This window comes from Aquarana catesbeiana, linkage group LG05, assembly GCF_042186555.1.
Source record: "Aquarana catesbeiana isolate 2022-GZ linkage group LG05, ASM4218655v1, whole genome shotgun sequence".
Taxonomy (NCBI): Eukaryota; Metazoa; Chordata; class Amphibia; order Anura; family Ranidae; genus Aquarana; species Aquarana catesbeiana.
The window spans coordinates 425077387-425100530 of NC_133328.1; the positions used below are offsets into that span (position 1 = coordinate 425077387).

The 23144-nt window shown below is 39.9% G+C and overlaps 1 protein-coding gene across 12 annotated transcripts in view; it reads left to right on the forward strand.

Annotated features, from left to right (window-relative positions):
• ZNF516 (zinc finger protein 516) overlaps positions 1–23144 on the forward strand; it is a 160658-nt gene that overhangs the window by 134361 nt on the left and 3153 nt on the right. For 10 of the 12 annotated variants that reach the window (XM_073631230.1, XM_073631236.1, XM_073631234.1 and 7 more), the window contains 2 exons: positions 5359–6795; positions 12095–12199. In XM_073631230.1, the coding sequence (XP_073487331.1) occupies positions 5359–6795; positions 12095–12199 (1542 nt within the window). Of the gene's footprint in view, positions 1–5358; positions 6796–12094; positions 12200–13262; positions 13331–16199; positions 16248–23144 lie in introns of all 12 variants that reach the window. The other 2 variants (XM_073631239.1, XM_073631240.1) reach the window with 2 other exon arrangements.

Here is a 23144-nt window from a genome sequence, read left to right on the forward strand (position 1 = left end):
TCGCCGTTTTCGGCGATCTGAATACTTTGAAGTGTAAAGGAGGGATGGGGGGTCTTTTAGACCCCCCCCATCCCTCCATAAAGAGTACCTGTCACCACCTATTACTGTCACAAGGGCATTCCTTGTGACAGCACTAAAAGTTAAAAAAAAACATTTTTTTTTTTTAAACACAATTATATATATAAAAATACATTAAAAAAAATATTAAAAAAAAAAAAGAATTTTTTGAAAGCGTCCTCGCGAGCTCGCGCAGCGAAGAAAACGCATACGTAAGTCACGCATACATATGTAAACGGTGTTCAAATAACACATGTGAGGTATCGCTGTGATCGTCAGAGCGAGAGCAATAATTCTAGCCCTAGACCTCCTCTGTAACTCTAACCTGGTAGCCGTAGGAAAAAATTTAAAGTGTCGCCTATGGAAATTCATAGCTACCATAGTTTGTTGCCATTCCACGAGTGCGTGCAATTATAAAGCCTGACATGTTTGGTATCTATTTACTCGGCGTAACATCATCTTTCACATTATACAAAAAAATTGGGGTAACTTTACTGTTTGGATTTTTTAAAATTCGTGGAATTGTCCCTTTTCCAAAAATTTGCATTTAAAACACCGCTGCACAAATACCGTGTGATATAAAATATTGCAACAATCTCCATTTTATTCTCTAGATTCTCTGCTAAAAAATATATATATAATGTTTGGGGGTTCTAAGTAATTTTCTAGCAAAAAATGTGGATTTTAACTTGTAAACACCAAATTTCAAAGATAGGCTTAGTCATGAAAGGGTTAATAACACATGTTTTCTTGTTGTCAATGAATGGGGATTGCAAAAGGGTTTATTAGAGGACCACTTTTGGCATTCTGGGTCAGCATGAACAGTTATTTCGCATAAATAAAACCTAAATGACTGAGACAAGTAGGCTCGAGCTCTAGCTGTTCTTTGCACAGCTTATGGGGTCATTGCTATTGCTGGTCTGTTGATGCCATCTAACACATTTCAGGCACAGTGCCTAAGTAAAAGCAATTCCAGTCATAAAATTGATATAGAGAAGCTTGACAACAGCGTGGTATAGGTCTTGTGCAGAGTCATTCTATATAGCTGCCTTTTACAGATAAAGCTGATCTTGTGAAAAGGCCATACCTCCCACAAATAATCCATTCTACACTTATTGGAGGCCTTGAGCCTTTGGAGATTGCACTCATTACTAGTTTGGATGCATCAGAATTACCAATATTAATTTGTACTGAGGATAGCAGAAAGTGTGTGCTGATTTTCTAACCAAACCTGGTTTTAGTAGATTTAATTTTCTGGTTTTGTCAAGAATTGTTCCTTCCCGTCCTTACCACTTTGACCTCGCTGAGATCTTTGGAGCACTCCTAAGCTCGGACCCTTACCTTTTCTGTCACTCCATGCCGGTATCAATTAAAATCAGTGAGCCAATGAGGGGAGAGAGGGGGTGGGGATAAGCCAAGGCTCCATGTCTGAATGGACACACAGAGCAGCGGCTCGGCTCTGGTGCCCCCTTGCTGTGAGGGCACTTGGCAGGCGGGAGGGGCCAAAAGCACAGACGAGGGAAGAGGAGGATCTGGGCTGCTCTGTGCAAAAACCACTGAACAGAGCAGGTAAGTATAACATGTTTGTTATTTTTAAACAAAAAAACATGGCTTTAATATCACTTTAAAGTGGGGTTCCACCCAAAAAAACAAAAATACCTGAAAAATTGTAAAAAAAAAAAAAAAAAAAACAAAAAAACAAAAAAAAAAACAAAAAAACATTTGAATATTTTTTTTTTTTTTTTTTTTTTACTTACCTCTAAATGCCTGTTGCTAGGTGGTCCCTCGTAGTCTGCCTCTTCCTTTGCCTGGGCTGGTGACATCACTTCCCCCCAGGCACAGGAAGGGCTCGGCTCTGCTCCCTCCCTCCTGTCAATCATCTGGGACCCATTACAGGTCCCAGGTGATTGAGCGGCCAATCACGGCGCGCGGCGCCGCTCGCGCATGCGCAGTGGGTGCCAGGCTGTGAAGCCACAGCCCGGCGCCCACAGTTGAAATGCCGGCGCCGACGAGTGGAGGGGGGGGGACGAGCGGGGCTTCAATCCCCCGCATCGCTGGACCCAGGGACAGGTAAGTGTCCAATTAAAAGTCAGCAGCTGCAGTATTTTGTAACTGCTGACTTTTAATTTTTTTTTTTTAATGGAGCCCCTGGGTGGAACTCCTATTTAAGTATATGGCAGACCTTTTGTTTTGATGCATATGATAAATTATTTAAAAAATTGTCTTACTTGACTTAACCAATTTTTAAATAACTGGGGCTAAGACCTGCAAAACAGGAGGAGGAAAGTAAATATCAAGAGTTGGTGTATGTCAATCCCTTTTAAACATGATATCTGGTAGTAGTTAGTCACATTCAATGTAAACATGATTCAAATGAAAATAACTGTTAATGTGTCAGAAATAAAGTGTGTTCCTATACTCTTTGACATGACAACAGTGTATTTTTGGCTCTGAATTCCTGAGCTTGCGGTGTCAGCCCTGACAACTTCATTTCTGATGGATTACAAAGAATGCAGAGCTGTCCTCCTCCCTCCCCTTACACTTTCCTCAGCTCCCTAACCCCTTCTTGTGTACAGGCACAGAACAAATAAATCATTAATTTCAGGAGGTTGCAGAGATGATCCTAGTAGAACCACTGAAATCTAAGGACATACAGGTATGTCCATTTGCAGGAAGTGGTTAAGCAGAACCACTGATTGCTTGGCTTTACTTCAGCATGAGTCTCTTAAGCCTCTTATCCCCTTCAGTGCAAGCAGAAGCAGAGACAATTTGACTTTTTAGGCAAAAGCACATTCGCCTGATTGCATGTTTATGGGTTAAGAAAATAGGGACCCTATCTTAGATCAAAGAGATGTACATCTTAACCGCTTCCGGCCAGTTTTACTGTGGCAGGATGGCTCCCCTGCGTGAAACCACGTAACTTTACGTGGGCTTGCGTGGTCCGCATAGCAGGCGCGCGTGCGTCTGCTGCACAGCGGGGGTGCTGATGCTCGTGGCCAACAGTCACGATGACCGCCGGCCACGAGCAGTCGTGAGCTGGAGACAAAGAACAGGGACCAGTGTGTGTAAACACACTTCCCTGTTCTGTTTTGACAGGAGTGACAGATCGTATGTTCCTATTAGCTAGGAACCACGATCTGTCACTTCCTATAGTTAGTCCCCTACCCCTTCAGTTAGAATCACCTCCCAGGGAACACAGTTAAACCCTTCACCGCCCCGTAGTGTTAACCCCTTCACTGCCAGTGACATTTTTACAGTAATCAATGCATTTTTAATCGCACTGATCGCTGTATTAATGCCAATGGTTCCAAAAATGTGTCAAAATTGTCTGATGTGTCCGCCATAATGTTGCAGTCACGATAAAAATCGCAGATCGCCGCCATTACTAGTAAAAAAATAAAAATTAAAAATGCTATAAATCTATCCCCTATTTTGTAGACGCTATAACTTTTGCGCAAACCAATCAATATACACTTATTTAAAAAAAAATATATAATATAATATACATACATACACACTTATTGCAATTTTTTTTTTTTTTTTAACCAAAAATATGTAGAACACATATCTTCCTAAACTGAGGGAAAAAAAAAGTTTTTTTTTATGTATGATCAAAAGGAAACGTGGAAATAACTGCGCATCAAAAAGGTGATTATAAGTAAATTATAAAAAAACAAGCTGCGAAATCCTACATGTGACAGACACACAACACAAACAATGTAAAACTGGTGACTCGCGCTTTTGACAAAACACAGTGAATATAAATGTAAAGGTGATCAAACATCACCTTAAACAAAATATAAATATGCATGTAATCATATATCCAAAGAAAGATATGTGCAAAAAATATAAGCAACAAAGGCTGCAATAAATTTTGCAACAATAATTAAAAGGTTGTGAATATTAGTCCATATAAGAACACCTGAATATGTTAGAAAAATCCAGTTATAAATCCAGTGAAGGTCCAATTATATGGAAACATAAGTGCTTGGGTCCACCACCATAAATAGAGTGCCTGGCCGCTTACCAGAAACCCATGACCCCCCGTTACAGAGGGTCTGAGTAAGCTGTTAAATCCTGCTGCTCCGGACCACCATAAAGCCAAGATGGAAGCTGGGATGGGACATCAGGGACTGTGGTGCAGATGGATGGATCCCCAGGAAAAAACTTTACCCTCAGCGGAGTGGTGTGACCATGAAAAGAGAGGGGGAGGGCTCCGATAGTGTAAAATCATATGGCTTTATTGTAATAAAATAAAGTATACACTCACATATAGATTAAGGAAAAAACGTTCTCACAGACAGCCCGTCCTGCTGGTCTTCGCAACAACAGTGGGAGGTGACGCGATGACGTAGCTCAGCCCTACGCTGCGTTTCGTAAACAGATTATGTCTTCCAGGTGCCCCTGGAAGACGTAATCTGTTTACGCAGCTCATTGTTCCAGCAGATTGTCTGTTTGCATGTGCTGATTGAAGCAAAATTTAACAGCAAGCCTGTTTACGAGATGTCGACCTTTAGATCAACTTCTCATAAACAGGAATGGCTATAAATGGATCGAAATTCATCCAATCCCTGCTGAACAGGACAAATTTCGATCCACTTGTTGGCAGCTTAAAGGGGTTGTAAACCCTAGTTTTTAAAAAACAAAAAAAAAACAAACTTATCATACTTGCCTCCACTGTGCAGTTCATATTGCACAGAGTGGCCTCTGTCATCCTCTTCTGGGGTCCCTCAGCGGCGCTAGTGGCTCCTCCCCACATTGAGTGTCCACGTTGGAGAAGCGCTCTCCTTGGTGGACAACGGTGCGGGCATGCTCCCGAGTCCCGCATCTGTGTCCATTCACACAGAATGCAGGACTCGGCCCTGCGCCCCAGCGAGGCATCATTGGATTTGATTGACAGCAGCGGGAGCCAATGGCTGTGCTGTTATCAATCTATCCAATCAGGACATGAGACACCAGCTAGATTGGGGTCAGGTAGGTAAAACGGGGGCTCGGGGGGCAGTTGCAGCACCACAGAAGATTTTTCACCTTAATGTCTAGAAAGTGAAAAACCATGAGTGTTTAAACCCCTTTTAAAGCGGATTTTTAAAGCATGCTCTTTAGAGTAACTTGTCTCCTAAGGAATTTATGGTTGGGTAATTGTGACTCCTATAAGAAGAGGACAAAGTTTTTAGGCTACGTTTCCATGCTAGGTTTGGTCACATTGTTGATGACCTTCTCTCTCTCTCTTTTTTTTTTTTTTCTTTAAATATGTTTTACATTAAGTCATCCTTGTACTGATGCGCCTTTTTATAATTTTAGGTATGAAATCCTACCAACATGACTTCTCTGGTGAAGATACTCCAATGGAGATTTCAAAAGCAAGCCATCATCAATCTGTTTCTGAAGATGCCAGCAAATGTGATGATAACCAGATTAAATTGGATGTGCAAAATCCTCCATTTGTGAAAAGTGAATTTTCGCAAGATTTGAAAGTACCAGCTCTCAACTACAACACAGACCCTCACAAAGCTATCCAGAACAGTAATACATTGATTTCTGTGGTGCAAAATAATGCTGAGACTGTTGACAAGAAAAAATATTTGGCATCTGAGAAAATGCATCCAAATGGAATGGCACTTGATTTACTTAAGGAACGTTCAGCACAAGCCGCTACCACTGTGGTTAAAGAAGGTCTTATTCCACTGGATCTAAGTGAAAAATCAAGTAGAGATGAGTTTTGTAGTAAGAGTGCTACTGAATCTTTGAAGGCTGCATTAGTTATTCATCAATGTCCCTACTGTAGTCATAAAACTTTTTATCCTGAGGTTTTGTGGATGCACAAAAGAATTTGGCATAAAGTCAGTTGCAATTCCATGGCTCCGCAGTGGGTTCAACCAAATGGGTTTAAACATTTGAAAAATAATGTGCTTTTTCTTGTAAGAAATGGACGCACCGGTCCTCCTCCAGCACTTGGTGGCAAAGATTGCCAACCATTGCCCATTGCCAGGTTCACACGAACACAGATGCCTAATGTACCTTCAGCACCTAAAGGCAGCCCTGCAACAATGGGAAACACTTCAAAGGCTACTTCTGGATCTCAGGTGCGTGAAAACTCTCGTGGGTTTAATGGACCTAAATCAGCAAGCTTGAATGCACAAAGACAGCCCAAAGTGGCACATGCTCAGGAGCAATACAGTTCAGTGGTACAACAGCCTGTGTCAAAGGCAAAATATGATTCAAGCCCTAAATTGAACCAAGCTGGAAGCTACAGCAGAAGTCACACACCTGCTCTAACATCTGTATCAAGACAAATTTTGCAGCCTTCTAGTAGTAAACAATCCGAAAAATACATAATTTCCCAGGGAGTGCCTAGTTATGCATCTCCAAATAAACTTTCTTTGCCTGATGCGATTAAAACCAAATTCACATTGTCACAACCACCATTTCATAAAGTAGATCCACATGTTAAACAGGAGAGCCCTCTAGTGCCTCAAAGGGAATCTCAGGCCAAGAATATAAATGAAGTTGGAATAGCGCCTAACTGTAGTGCTGGATCCAAGTCAAGCTCTGTTTTGCAAACTCAGTCAAGTGCAACAGGTGCCTCTTCGCCTTTTCAACCAGTAAAACAAGAACAAGCACCTGAGGGCCATGAAAAGAAACTAGACATTTTAAATATCTTTAAGACCTACATTCCAAAGGACCTAGCTACACTGTACCAAAGTTGGGGAGCCAATAACAATAATTTGGATAATGCAGGTAAATTGCTCTAATTTGCTCTGCCATTAAAATTCAGATATGTAGTAAATTGTATAATTGAAACTTTGAACATAGATTTATAATGGATTATATACATTTTACTCTATGCATGTAACCTTGCTATTTGACTTTCTAATATCAGTCCTAATACTTAAGACATTCCATGGACATGGATGTGTATGGCATAAATACCTGTTTAGAGTTTAAAATAAACCTGTTACATATGAGGAGTAGTAAACCTGAAAGCAAAGCTTTGGGTGCCGACATTGCAGGCTCCCTGGACAGATAAGTGTCCTTATATTTAAAGTCAGCAGCTACAGTATTTGTTTTCCATCTTCAGAACATATCACACTAAGCAAACAAGTGTTTGAAAGTGTTCTGTATGCATCCTTAGCAGAGGTATTGAGACCATGGTGGTGGATGAAGATGCAGGCCATACATTGCAGACACCTTTGTTCGGTGCAAAGTGGTGCAACCACAATGTATTATAGTACAGTGCTGCCCTAATTGAATTCTGAAACCAAATCTCTGGCTTCACCTTTAACTCAACTTCTGGCATGTTTGTGTAGACAGGATAAAGTAAAACTGTAGGCAAAACTTTTTTTTTTTTTCATTTTTGGATAAAGTAAGGGAGGGTTACAACCGCTGTCCAATATTTTTTTTTTTTTCCAGCTGTGTCCCATTGGGGAGATTTTTCTTCATTTCCTGACCCATAGCCAAACAGGGAGAGAAAATCCCTGCAAATGAAGGGAATACCTTGGGGACCCCTAGGTCACCAGAACTAGTGTACCCATTGGAAGATTTCCCCCCCTATTACTTTTCTGGGGACAACACTAACTTTGGGATTTTTGTTTACTTTCACTTTTAATGATAATGGTAAACAGGACAAATCGAGAGGGTGAATCTCCCTAACAGGGACACAAATTGCAATGAAAATTGACAAGTGTTCTAATTAATCTCTTTCCACTCTATCCAAAACTAAAAAAAAATTTTTTTTTTTTTTTTTTCTAGTCTTGCTGGCTGTAAGGTGCAATAATTAGAATGCAAACCTTACTTTTCAGAAAAATGATTTCTTTTAAGAAGAAACTGGTTTCCTAATCGTACAATTAAGGAACACAGGATTAAGTATTCAGGTATATTTCGGTTTTGCTGCTACCCTCAGCAGATTGCATACTGGCCAAATAAAGCTGTCTGATATGCTGCTTTATGCTTTCAAACTTGCCAGCATCCTTGAAAAGTTGCTTACTTGCATGTCACGATCTTCCTGGCACAAAAGTGCTTCCTGCATTTTGCTGTGGGTATGTAACATTACCAGTTATTTGCTCTACCCTCTGTTCTGTTCATTGCACCTCAGGTCTTCACCAAGGTGCTAGCCCCTGTTCTTATTCTGCGTTGCGCTCAGGACATTCCTATAGTAGGATATCTGGGTGATCTCCTCAGGCTTTATCAGCCCATGTTCAGCAAACTATCCAGATGGAGATTTAGGTGTATCCAAAATTTCCATGAATGAGCACCGGAACCCTCGTCCTATTGCTTGGTGTATCTGGCTCTGAACCTGGATACTGCCCTGTACTGCCCGGTTTTCCTACATCTGAACAAAGTACAGACTCTCCTCTCCCATATTTGGACTCTGCAGTTCAGAAGTAATCAACCTTAATGGTGGCTTCCTTCAAGGCAGTTCTACATATTTAATTCACTCAAGACCACAGTATGGGACAAGAGGGAGGAATATGTTACATGCTTCAAAAGTGAACTTATCCTTTCAGAGCAAAGTTCCCCCTCTCCCTGTCAAAATCCGATTTTTAGTTCTTCTTGGGCTTTTTTTTTAAATTTTTATAGCGTCAGGCATCTTGTTTCTATGATTTGAAAGGCTTTCACCTGGCTTTAGTTCATGCTTTCATTAGGTTTTTTGCCAGGCGGACTTTCAGGCCTTTTTTTTTTTTTTTTTCTGTGGGCTTGTTAACCCTTCTGTTGCTGTGTTGGCCACTCCTTAGTTGGAATGCTTTTGGACATCCAAATGTACCTTTAATATTTCATGCTGTCCATTATTGTGTTAGTAAGTAAGTTTGTTTTTCATTTTTACTTATTACTGTGGTATATAAGAGACACCGGTCTCTCCCCTCTGTTCTTGTGATCTATTACCATTGCTTGCTACAAAACTGAGGCAGGCAGGAAGTGGGGATGGTGGAGGGTATATTGGGCTTTCCTTACGGCTTTGTTTTGCAGTATGTATGCTCCCTCTAGGCAGCAGCATATAACCCAGTGTATCTCAATACATAATCGTGTGTCCCATAATGTACTCCAAAAAAAAATCGTGTTTTTCCAACTAGCAAGGCTTTGCTTTGGAAAGCTGTTACTCTTCTTATATTCTGTTCCAGAGACCCAACAAAAAGTGAGAGGAAACCTCCCCATAGTGAAGAAAAATTCACTATTTTCACCAAGCCATGGTTAATTTCTCATAAACCGTAAAATATTGACAAGTTTTATAATCCATATATACACCAAATAATACTAGAATGATTTTTGTTGAAGTTCCACTTTCAACAACTTCAGTAGTTTTTTGTTTCTGTTTTTGTTTTGTTTTTTAACAGGAGATTTCAAATTGTGGGCCCACTTTGGGATATTGGACACAGTTCACTGAAGAACTTATTTGAGAGCTTCATATGGTACTGTAGGGATGATGCTCACAGTCAGCCCAACAAGTGCTGCCCAAGGACAGGCACTACAGGGTGACATTGATGTCCAAATATTACAGATATGGGATGGGTGAAAGGCAGTAGTAGTCACTTGAAAGTCACATGATGCAACCACAGAATGATTGATTGCATTGTCCATCCTTCCCAGGCAATATCCAGTCATCATTGAGGTAATTCTAAAATTCTTTGTTGCTAATAAAAATTGGCACTGTATAGGTACCTTAAATAGTGAAAATGGGAAAAGTGATAGATTCACTTGAAACAACAACCTCACCCAGCAGCATAAGACCACAAGGCAAGTGCTTTGATACTGGGAAAAATCCAAATAGGAGTTCCAATATAAAGAGCTCCTTACAAAATTAAGTAGTTTTATTTTTTTTTATATTTTTCTGTCTGTATTTAAAACCTTAAAGTATAACTATGGCCATATTCCAAAAATGAAATATATCATAGTCTGTCACTAGTCTGAGTCCTATCTGTAATATAGTGTATTACCTGGTGATCTGGCCAATAAGTCTGTTGTTTTTCAAGTTCCTTTAAAAAGGAAATAAACCCCCAAAAATACCTCCACCTTCCTGCGCTGCAGCAACATTCCTTGATGGCCTCTGTCATCTTCTCTCTGGCTACTTCCACGTGTCAGGTTATTGGGTCTGTTAGTTGGCCAGTGGGGGAATATCGCCCCAAGTATGTGCATGGGAGTGAATTATTCCGGCACAGCCAGAGTCTGCTAGGAATGCACATTGAGCTGCTCATGCGAAGCTCAGCATACATTCAATAGAAGACATTGAGCAGGCAGTTACGTGTGTGTTATTGCAGAGGAAACACAGCGTGTGAGATGCCTGCTCACAGTTTTTTTGTAAGTTACATTTAGTTATACTTTAACAAGCAAGCTCTCTTCTAAAGGTGGCAAAGGGTTGAGACAAATCATTTAACACTGACAGGGGTACTTCCAATGGACAGCTTTTATTTATATAAAACCTTTTTCCTAAAAGAAAGCTGGAGTTTGGTTTTAAATGGTTAGTCATTTATGTAAAGTTCATGCAACATTACTCTCTCAACTGATTGACAGTGCTGCTGTCCAAGGGTGGCTATGTTGCCCCTCCATAGATACAGTGAAGGAGTGGATGTAGCTACCCTAAGGCCAGCGGTTTGATTTCCTGCTGAACCGGCCGAGATTTTAACAGTTAATGGACAGGCTGAATGTACCAAGTTGATCGATCAACTTGGGTACAACCAGCCTGCCGGATTCTCTTACGATTATTGCTAGCGGCTGCTATAGCCACTAGCAATAATCACTGTCTTCTCCTGACAGGGAAGAGTGCTCCCCCCTCCCGAGAGCAGACCATGGCTTGGTAGGAGGGATTCCCCTGTCAGCACTACCTGTGTTAAAATTTGCACCATGTATGGCCAGACTAAGATGGGGAAGTGTTACTGGCTGATCACCAGATGAAAAAAGGAATAAAAGCGTAAATGAATAGTAAACTAATGATTGGTAAGCTAGAATTAATTACATTTTTGTTTTGGGGTTTAGTTGTGCTTCAGTCGTAATATATATTCTAATGTCTTTCATGATAAATTGTTTTATCATACTTTGCTTTTAAGTTATTAACCACTTGCAAGTTATATCATCCTTTAAAAAGAAGGTATACATTGCAGGCATGTTTTGCATAAATTACCCTATTTTTATTGTACTGTTCCAACTAGTCTAAAAGTAATTTGATCAAGTTGGATTTTTATCAAATGCAGTCTGAAACACTGAATAGATCTTGCTTGTGTTGAAACAAGCTGGAAGCACATCATGTTGTTTCTGGGAGATTCTAGTTAACAGAAGCAAATGATATTCAAAAGAAAACTAAAAGTCAGACATGTCTTTCTCAATCAGCAGCAAAGACAACAGCTAGCCCTTTAAGTCAGATGTTGTAAACTGACCTTTAAAAAAGGAAGGTTTGAGTAGTTTTCCACAAATGCTAATGGCCCAGAAAACATGTTTACTAAAGGCAGGAAATAGGACTTTAATGCTGCTACTGTCTCAAAGCATCCAGAAAGACACTCTCATTCTCAGATGTCTTTAGTCTGTGCCTCCCAGGTCTAGGGTCAAAGCAGCACCAGCAGGCAGATAGGTAAGGTCTAAAGGTTTGATCAGTCTGTGATGGCTCCACTCACTCTGCATTTGTCTCCAAGGTACATCAGCCCAGGGGGGACAGACTGGCTCTGGTTCTACTCATTTTCTATTATCCATGTGACTAGTCTCTGGCATGCTGGAGTCACTTTGATTTGCTTGATACACTGCTTGACAAAGCTGGGTGATGGCTGAAAAGTGGATCCAGCTGCTCTGAAAAGCGCACACCTGACATGCCAGTCCTGGTGCGGGCACATCACGGGGAGCGCTTTTTAATTCAATGTAATTTATGCATTCTCGCAGTCCTGTGTGTGCCTGGTTTGTCATCCCCAGCCCAGATGAAGGCTGACAGTTTTCATCCAGGGCCTGAAGGTAGCCTCACATAATGACACATTAGACATACTAATGATGTTTTCTTCCAGCATAATGTTTTCTTCTGAACTTTTTTTTTTTTTTTTTCCCTCCTCCTTCCTATCAACAAAAGGAATGCTTAGGACACAAGCACGCCAAGGAGATTATGTTTGCATCGAGTGTGGAAAGTGTTTCACCCAGCCAAGCCATTTAAGGACCCACATGAGGTCCCATACAGGTAGATTCTACTCTTAATTGTCTCTATGTTAAAGTGGCGACATTTGTAAGATTTGCAAGACTAACCTGCTTAAAAAAACTGTTGCTTTGGCTTTATGTATATACTTGCATTTTCTGTCTTTTCCGAATTTAAGGGAAATTTGTGGTGGTTTTGAGCTGAAATAAGTTGTAGGGCTGTGATGGGATTTATTTGAGTTTGTCCTGAGAAGGGGACTTTGTATTAATAGCAGAAGAGGTTTCAGTCTTGGCTGAATTTTAACTTCCTGCGGCCTCCAAAGAGTTAAAGCCATCTGTTGAGATGTGTCAGCTGTACGTTCCTGTTGGTGATTCAGGAGAAGAATCTCTTTTTGATGGGAAAGGTTAACAAAAGACGGCAATGATTATGAATAAATATGCAAGTGATTCATTTTGCCACAAGCACACCAATATACAGCTACTCATTTCTGCATATCATTAACCCCTGTTTTACATGATCATCTCCATTCTCACCTTATGACATTTTTCTTTATGGGAAAATGCCCTCTGTAGTCTGGACAGTGATAATTGAAACATAATTAACACAGCCATTTAATATATGTTTAAACCTAGCCCAATTTATTTTTTGCTCTTATTACACTTTAAGCTAGGTAGAGATGAGATGTGCTATGAGCAGTCTGACAGCTTTAGACTAGTGGGCTTTGGTGCAGAAGTGTGAATGATGCATACATAAGCCACTCTGATGTGAAATGACAGAGGCCAAATGGTAAGTAATGCAAGTAGAGGGTCCCTTTATACACACACTGATAATTAATGTTGTCAGTGATTGCTTTCTTCAGCACCAAAATCTGAATTAAAAAGGGCAGTGGCCTTAGGCTGCCATTAGCACACACTCTCACTGAAAGTGTTACAGTAAATTGGTATGTACTGGCCACAGGCAAGTAGCTGGTGTCTTTTTTTTTTTTTTTTTTTTTTTTCCTCCTCCCTTCCCTATTTAATGTGGTTAAACTGTAATGGTCTCTATGATGTACACACACTAACTCAAGCTTCAATGCTCCTCTGTTTAACAAGACCCCTTGTTCCCACAGTGGTTTTTGAGTCTAATGGACTCCGAGGTACTGAAGTTCACACCACCTCCGCAGATGCCCCAAAACAAGTATGTTGTCAATGAATTGAGTGTTTGGTTTTTTGATGATTGCTGGGGAGAAAAGTCGCATAGCAGTACTCCTCAGTAAAGCACTGACTTTTTTTTTTTATCATCAATGCCAAGATTGTCACTTGTATACTGACCCACTATGAGAATATTCAACCTCCCCAAAAACTGGAACAAATAACCAATCATGCGCTATACACTTCTTGTTAACTTAGAAATCCTCTTTATATATACAGATTCTATATTTTATAAAAAGGAGGAACCTGTCTGTGTTTTTCTGAAGAGTATACTTCCAGTGTCTGCTCATGAACTCTCTAGAGCAATGCCTTACCCTGACCTTCCAGCTTCTGTGGACTCTGTATGGTGGTGTGCTTTCCTCTTTCTGATGTCCAATGTCTTCTGTCTTAACAGACTTCCTTTCTACTTCTGACTTCTAGCCTTCCTTTACCTGTAGAAGAATGTGAACACACTTTTTTGTTGAATGAAATGTACCTGAAGCCACTTATGACCGTAGTCACATGACTAGTGTTTTTAAAAAAAATCAATTGTAAAGACTTAAAAAAATTAAAACCTGCCATGCAAAAATCACAAGCAAATAACATTTACATTTCCCCACTCTGTTTACAGTGAAGAAGCATCTGTGAAGAATTATTTTAGGGAGTTAATTACAACTAAAAAAAGTTTGCATTTTTCACACATCCTGTGACACACCGTAAACATTTGCTATTCCTTGATGCAATTTTAATTTGACTCAATAAAAATGTAGTGATATTCAAGAAAAGTTGAGAACTGACCATGTTTGCCTCTTATTAGCAGTAAGATTAACAAAGCCATGGAACAGATGCTTCTTAGAAATTCTAGCCTTAATGGAACAGCGAAGGATGATGCTCTATATTACCACAAGTATTGGGATGCCTGCCTTTACATGCACATGAACTTCAATGGCATCCCAGGCCTAGTCCATAGAGTTAAATATTGAGTTGGCCCACCCTTTGCAGCTATAACCGCTTCAACTCTTCCAGGAAAGCTGTCCACAAGGTTCAGGATTGTGTCTGAGGGAATGTTTGGCCATTCTTCCAGAAGCACATTTGTGAGGCAGGCACTAATTTTGGAGAGAAGGCCTGGCTTGCAGTCTCCGCTCAGATTCATCCCAAAGGTGTTCTGTCGAGTTGAGGTCATGAATCTGTGCAGGCCAGTCAAGTTCCTCCACACCAAACGCTCTCATCCATGTCTTTATGGACCTTGCTTTGTACACTGGTCCAAATCATTTGGTGGGGGTGGGGGGATTTATGATGTGGAGTTGTTTTTTAGGGGTTTGGCCTGGCCCCTTAGTTCCAGTGAAGGTAACACTTAAGACATCAGCATACCAAGACATTGTGGACAATTTCCTGCTTCCAACTTTGTGGGAACAGTTTGGGGATGGCCCCTTCCTGTTCCAACAAGACTGCACACAAGTGCACAAAGCAAGGTCCCTAAAGACATGGATGAGTGGGTTTTGGGTGGAGGAACTTGACTGGCGTGCAGAGTCCTGACCTCAACCCCATTGGACACCTTTGGGATGAATTTGAGCGGAGACTGCAAGCCAGGCCTTCTCTCCAAAATCAGTGCCTGCCTCTCAAATGCACTTCTAGAAGAATGGCCAAACATTCCCATAGACACACTCCTAAACCTTGTGGACAGCCTTCCTGAAAGAGTTGAAGCGGTTAAAGCTGCAAAGGGTGGCCCAACTCAATATTGAACCCTACAGCTAAGACTGGGGTGCCATTAAAGTTTATATGCGTGTAAAGTCAGTAGTGCATGTTCATCTTATAGTCTGCCTTGTATGTCATGAATTACATAGGAGGCAAATGTCATACCACGTTCATAAAACCAGCAAAATATATCATAGTATTGTAGCACATCAGTACTTACGAACTTGAGGGTTAGTCTAAGGTACAATATACAGTATATGTATCTCTTTACATTTTGTATATTATATAATCTTATACTTTCCTTTTCTTGAATCCAAGTGGAACAAGACATTATTTTATTAGGCTCCATGCACACTGGCCTAAAAATAGCTACTTCTACAGGATTTTGGTGTTCTGCCTGTAGAAGCAGCTCAATGTTATCCTATGTTCCCATGCACATTAGGACGATTACAGGCATATTTTAAGCTCATCGTTTAGAGATAGGGAAAAAAAAAACCTTCTGGTTTGTGTTTATTGGAACTTACTGGCAGAAAAACACAAAACTCTCCTAAACATAAAACAACAAAGTCTAAACTTTTGTACAAAAAATGCTCTATGAGCGCTTTGTTTCTGCTAAGGGAACTGGCATTTTTTTTTTTAAGCCCAGTGTGAATGGAGCATTAGTTTGGTGGGTCTATGTATTTTGTAGCCAGTTAACTGAATTGGTCCATATTAAACTTGTGTTTATTCAACCTTCTTGCTCTCCAAATTTGTGTTAAAAATATATTGAGATGCTTGAAAATACTACCATTTACAAGCACAGTACCTTTTTTTTTTTTTTATCCATGGGAAGTGCTCTAGACACACTCCATTTGATTGAAGGCTTAAACAATAATTCAGTACTGTGCTTAAGACTTCTGCTGGCTTCCAGGCATTGCACAAGCCTGTGTCTTTATTAGACTTCTCTTTCCTAGGCATACATTGGTGGTCACACAAAGGTGTACTATCATATCGTGCACATTGGAGATGGACATTTTGTTTAGTCAGTGTAGGACAACCCTTACGTTAAAAAAAATGCACCCTCTAGTGGTCAGGAACAGCATGTTTACAGAAAGGACGAATGTCATGACACATATTGTTGGAAATAGGATTTTTCTTTAGTAAAGTTAACCCATCATATTGGCATTTTTCTTTGGCTGCAGGAAAAGTACAAACACAATGACCACAGCAGCACAGGGACATTTTGTATGGTAAGTCACACCTGTAATAGAAAAGGCAATTAGACTTGGTGGTGGTGGCCTATGTGTTGTGATGCAACCTCTTTTGTTTCTGCCGGTGCAATTATTTGACCAGCCCAATGATTATTCCCGCTCGCTCAGATATCATTACGGGACATACTAGCCAGGAGTAGGAAACGCTGCACAACAGGGAAAACAGATATTCAACTTGCCCAATACTTGCAGTTTGCTGGTGAGCATCAAGAGGTGGTATATTAACAATTTGGCTGCTACAAAAGCATTGAGCCTCTTTTATTACAGGTATGATTTAACATAAAAGTGCTGACTTTATGTGAAAGCACGTCGTCGTGTGGTTTATAGTGTTGTTTTATGTTTGGTGTAAGAATGTCTATTCTGCAAAGTTTCCTGTTTCCTTTGCTCTCCTCCCTGTCTTCCATCCTGAAGAGGCCATACCCGTCGATGAGGAATGCCTTTACCCTTGTAGTGGTGCACACTCATCCTTTGCTAAAAGACCACGTTAACAGATTGTTCCTTTGTGACAAAAACTCTCAGCAGAAGTCTGGGTAGGAAATAAGACCCCTATCAAACATAATGTAAAGCGGAACACATTCATACGCACTGTAGTAATTTTACAGAAACGCGTGTTAAGGGGAAATCAAGGTATAAGTGTGCTTTCAAACTGAGCCGTTGGGGGTGTCGGCGGTAAAGCGCCACTATTTTTAACGGCGCCTTACCGTTGTTTTAGCGGCGCCATTCGGCCGCTAGCGGGCTGCTTTTAACCCCCCGCTATCGGCTGGAAAAGGGTTAAAACCGCCCGCAAAGCTCCGCTGCAACATCGCTTTGCCGGCGGTTCGGCGGCGCTGCCCATTGGTTTCAATGGGCAAGGGCGCATTAGGAGCAGTGTATACACTGCTCCTACAGTGCTGCAAAGATGCCGCTTACAGGACTTTTTTTTTAACCGTCCTGCAAGCGCACCGCTCCAGTGTGAAAGCACTCAGGCTTTCACACTGGAGTGAGAGGAGAGGCTCTTTACAGGCGCTATGCAGGCACTGTTTTTAGCGCTATAGCACCTGTAAAGTGCCTCCAGTGTGAAAGCAGCCTTAGTGTCAATTTCAGAGCAGCTGGAACATAAGTAGGGGATCCTTCAGCATGCAGCGTTTTGATTTTAGAAACCTATGCATTGTCCATTGAATATAGACCTGCATATACAACCCCAATTCCAAAAAAGTTGAGACGTTGTGTAAAATCTACACACGCTGTCTTAAAGTTGATGGAAGCAATATGTCTCAGTTGGAACAGGGCAACAAAGAGCTGGCAAAGTATGTGGTACTTAAAAGGGAGAGCCTGCAGAATACTTTGCAACTAATTAGGTTAATTGGCAACAGGTCAGTAACATGATTGGGTATAAAAAAGAGCATCTAAGAGAGTCAGACTGTCTCAGATGGAAATATGAGCATAGGTTCACCAATCTGTGAAAAGCTGCATCTAAAAAATTGTCAAACCATTTCAGGTTCCTCAACGTAAAATTGCAAAGACTTTAAATATATAATTATCTATGGTACATAATAATAAACTATTCAGAGAATCTGGAGAAATCTCTATACGCAAGGGGCAAAGTCAAAGCTCAATATTGGATGTCTGTGATCTTCGGGCCCTCAGACACCGCTGAATCAAAAATAGGCATGAACATCACTGCTTGTGCTCAGAAATATTTCCAAAAATCCCTGGCTGTCGACACCGTTTGCCATGCCATCAAAAAATGCAAGGTAAAGCTCTATCATGCAAAGAAAGTCATATCTAAACATGATCCACAAACACTGCTGTCTATTCTGGGCCAAAGCTCATTTAAAATGGTATTTTGCAAAGTGAAAAACTGTTCTATGGTCAGACAAATCCAAATTGGACAGTCCTTTTTTTTTTTTTTTTTTACAACCATAGTCGCTGTGTCCTTCAGACTAAAGAGTTGAGTAAACTTCGGGCTTGTTATTAGCGCTCAGTTCAAAAGCCTGCATCTCCGATGGTATAGGGGTACGTTGGTGTGTATGTAACAGGCAGCTTGCACATCTGGAAAGGCAAAACATCAATGCTGAAAGATATATCCAGGTTTTAAAGCTGCCTCTGCTTCCATCCAGATGGCACCTTTTTTAAGTAAGGCCTTGCAGATTTCAGCAGGACAATGCTAAAAACATACTTCATCCATGAAAACTACATGTCCTCATAGTAAAAGAGTCAGAGTGCTCAACTGGCCTGCCTGCAGTACAGATCTTTTACCAATTGAAAATGTTTAGCACATCTTCAAACGATAAAGAAGACCCAGGTCTGTTGAGCAGTTAGAACCCTATATCGGGCAAGAATGGGACACCATTCATCTCCCAAACTCCAGCAACTGGCCTTCTCAGTTCCCAGGCCTTTACAGAGTATTATTAAAAGAACAGGAGATGCTACACTGTAAACATGGCCCTGTCCCAACTTTTTTGAGACATGTTGCTGACATCAATTTCAAAATGATTTATTTTTTCTTAAAATGGTCTATTTTCTGAGCTAACGTTTGATATGTTTTCTCTTTTCTATTGTGAATGAAATACTGACTTGTTTCCAATTATGAGATTTACAAATCATTGCATTCTGTTTTTATGTAGACACAGCGTTTCAACTTTTTTTTCGAATTGGGGTTTTAGAATGTGAGTCTGAGAGCAGTATGAGAAGGTGATGTCCTCTGAGAAAACCCTATTTTTCCTTTAAAACTTCTACTGTACATGGGGATTGAATAGTAACTTCTAAGATTGTGTTAATATTCCTACAATTCCTTACAAACATAAATATTATTTTTACAATATACACCATATTTTTTTAATTGCTCTTACATATTGATCATATACAATATATATATATTTTTTTATAATTGATAATTTTTATTAAGGTTTAAAAGTTACAATGCAAAAATATGAAGCACAAAAACAAGGGGGGATAGTGGGATAAAACAAACACAGAAGGGGAGAGGGGTGGGAAATAAGAAAGCATCAGCAGACATCCGTAAGTAGCGTGAGTGCATCCTGCAATTATCAAACATAAGGCTTAGCTGGTTGACCGACCAGGGTTGAGGCTCGGCTCTAAGAGAGCATGTACCCAACACAGTGGCAGTACCTATAGGCCTATATGCAGGTCCCGGTCATCAGTTAAACATACCATGAGGAAGAACATTTTTCTGTAAATGCATAGACTGTATATCTAAAAAAAAAAAAAAAAGAGGGGGTAGTAAAAAAGAAAGAGGAGGAAAGGTGTAGAGGAGAGTAATTCAAACCATCTAGACTTGTCACTTGAGGCTTCTGCGCAGACGTAGATGTGGACCCTGGGGACCAGAGGGGTGGGGGGGGGTGCCCCAAGCAATCAAGTAGGTTCCACCCGAAGACACCAGCTCTCCCATATTGCTGTGTGTCTGGCCATGCGATTTTATAGTCGGGCCGACTTAGACACTACAATAGTCTGTTTTATGATCTTTACGGTTCCATTTGTGGAGATGGGTAAATATCTATTATCAAATTATGTATTCTTTGAAATCCTAAATTGGTGACACTTTAATCCCAAAACAAAAAAGCCAGTCATCATTGACACTTTGATTGGTATGAACTCTTTGAACTTTTTTTATGGTGAATAATCAGAATCCTGTAATAGACCTTTGTGTTGAAAATTATTATAGTACTCTAATTTTTACACTTTTCCACAATTCTCTTCATATTTTATGAATGCATTTCTCCTAACTCTAAGGCTCCATGCAAACTAGTTTTTTTTTAGCTTGTAGAAGCTAAATAGTGTTATCATATGTGTCCATGCACACTACTTTAGGCTATTAGCATTTTGTGAGCTTCAGCATCTAGGAGCAGAAAAAAAAAAAGTTTATTTGTAGAGAGGTTTGGAGTGTTTTTCCAGCAGAAAAAAAAGCCTCAGTGCTCCTAACTCAGGGGTCTCAAAGTAACGGCCCTCCAGCTGTTGCGAAACTACAAGTCCCATCATTCCTCTGCCTGTGGGAGTCATGTTTGTAACTGTCAGCCTTGCAATGCCTCATGGGTAGTTTCGCAGGAGGGCCGCAAGTTTTTGAGTCCCCTGTCCTAACTGCTTCTAAATGCTCCTAACAGCTTTTTTTTTTTTTTTTAGCTTTTGTTTTTTTTTTTTCCCTTCATGTACTGCAAAAATGCTAATGCTCCTAAAAGCTTGTAAAATCTACTAAAGTGCTACTAGAAGCTGGCACAAAAGTGCTAATATCAGCAATTTTCATCCCGCCTTTATTTCTAGCTTTTCTGAGCTTACGAAAAATGCTAGTGTGAATGGAGCCTAAATGTTGTTAATCCGTTTTGCTGGTGGTAATATTCTATTCCATCTCAAAAATTGGGCAATGCACAAATACCCAGCAGCATACCTTGCAAAACTCACATGCAAAAAGTAATAAAAGCATTTCAAAGAAAGTAGATCACATTTCTATAAACAAAGGCACATTTACTATCCTACATGGCTGTATTGGTGTCACAGGGACTGACTTTTATCCTTTGGGTGATATAAATGGTAATTTTATACATATATGACCGTTACAGAATGTTTGCTTCATATCTGTTTTACCATTGTTGTGTATTAATCTCAAAATTTTATGTAGTTTGCATTTTTTTAACATTTTACAGAATTTGCCTGGTTGGTTTGTCCTGATTAAAATTGATTTCCTCACTAATTCCACTTATAAGGTTAATGTATTAATGAAATTTTAAGCTTGCCATGTTTTTTTAGGAGCATGGCATTGTTCTGTGACGTGCAAAATGTCATTGTTAAACAATCCTGTGAATGCTTCAGGCTCACATTAGTTCACATTTTAATGTTTAGCTTTTTTTTTTCCTCCCTCTACTTAAGAACCTCTTTGTGATTCTTTATGGAAATTTGCTGCAAATTCTGTTTAGGTTTTGACAGATGTGTATGAGAGCATTACTGTGATTTTCTTCGCTGTGTGGACATACAAAGAACATTTTTTACTTTTTTTTTCATGTCTGCTTTTTCACTTTTTTTTTTTTTTTTTTTAGAACTGTTACCTGTTTTCCTTCGCTGACTGACCCCTTTCCTTTTCTTCATTGTGGCCTCCGGTCATGTTTTGACATTTGCCAGATCATTTTAAGGAACTTGATATGCTTTGTTTTCCTGAAATGGCAGGTTAATGAAACAGGAGTTTAATAGACATTGACTAGATTAAGCTAGACTTAAGTTACCCAAAGACATTTAGCATATTTTTCATTCAGCTACTAATGATTTTAGTGGAAGTTATTTTTTTCTCTCCTAACCATCTGTAAGCCATTCTGTTGCAGAGTGCGAATTAGGCCTCATGCACACTGGCATAAAAATGCTTCTTATACAGGTGTTTGGTATTTTTTTTCTTTCAGCCTGTAGAAGCCACTCTATTGCCCATGCACGTTTGGGTATTTACGGACTTTTGGGTAGAAAGGTGCTTTTGAGCCTTAAAAAACGCTTGATGCTCCTAAACGTGGAATCTAGGGTTTTTAAATGTACATTTTTTCTAGTGTTTTTGGAGTAAAATGCTTGTGTACATAAACACACCTCAACACATGTAAAATATGCTCCACAGGAGCCTTTTTTTTTTTTTCTGACAGCATTTCTAGCATCTTTTCTGCTGCCTAATGTGCATAGACCCATAATGTGCAATCATAGTCTCTGAAAGTGATAGCTATCTTTAATAATATGATCAGCACAATTAAAAAATGATGTCCAGAGATTGACATTTCTAAAGAAGAAACAAGTGTACTTTTAAGTACTCCTTAGCACTTCAGTTTTTTATAATATGTCTAGCAAAGCTGTTAAAGAAAGCAGTGCACTAACATACACTCATAGTTTGCCTCGCCTTTCTGTGGCAGGTAGAGCATTGACATTTGTGGTTACTGCATATGCAGGTACCAGAAGCAGTCAACAAAGAGGGCTACCTAGTAGGAACTGTAGCTGACTTGCCATTATTCTCTGCCCTCCTAATTTCCTGTAAGTACAGCAGCCTTTGATATAAACACTACACTGGCAACAGGCCGGTAAGAGAGGTTTATGTGAGCCATCACTGGTATGATTGACTCTGTGATTAGGTTGACCCTGCCCACAAATTACCTTGTCTCCCTGGTTCTTTCATTTGGTGGACCACCTATTAACAAATAGGGAGGCACAAGAGAGGTGGGGCTACTCTTGGGTTTTAACTGTTTTTTTTTTTTTTGTTTTTTTGTTTTTTTATATTTTCGGAAGGAAACCTCTGCTTAATGAATTTATTGTTGCATTATCAAATTTGTGACCGGTTTCTTTTTAAAAGTGCACTTGGGCATATTTATAAAGCAATGAATCTGACATTCACCAAGCATTCCATGGTGATGAATCAGTCACTCTCATTTAAAATGTATGCACTTGCTAGATTCACATACAATGAATGTTTGCGAATGTCAGGCTCATTGCGTTACAAGTATGCCCCTTATTTTTCCACAAGAAGAAAATAAATATTTGCATGCTTTGAAGCTTTGATATATTGCACATTTCTTTACACATAAGATTTACCAGTTTTTCTCAGAATGTCTGTCATACAGGACACACATTCAACTGGTAGATTTAATTACATGCAGAATAACCCAGTAGTTTTTGGACTGAGAGAAAAAATTGGAGATAATGTAGTAAAAAAAAAGTAAATATCTGGATTTCAAGCCATTAGTTCTCCTCTTAAAGTGGAGGTCCACCCACCGCTGCAAAAAGTAAAAGCCAGCAGCTGCACATACTGCAGCTGCTGACTTTTAATAATCAGACACTTACCTGTCCTGGAGTCCAGCGATGTCAGCACCGAAGCTGATGTTTCCATCAGCTGTCGGGTACATGCCACCTCTATTGCGAGTAAGG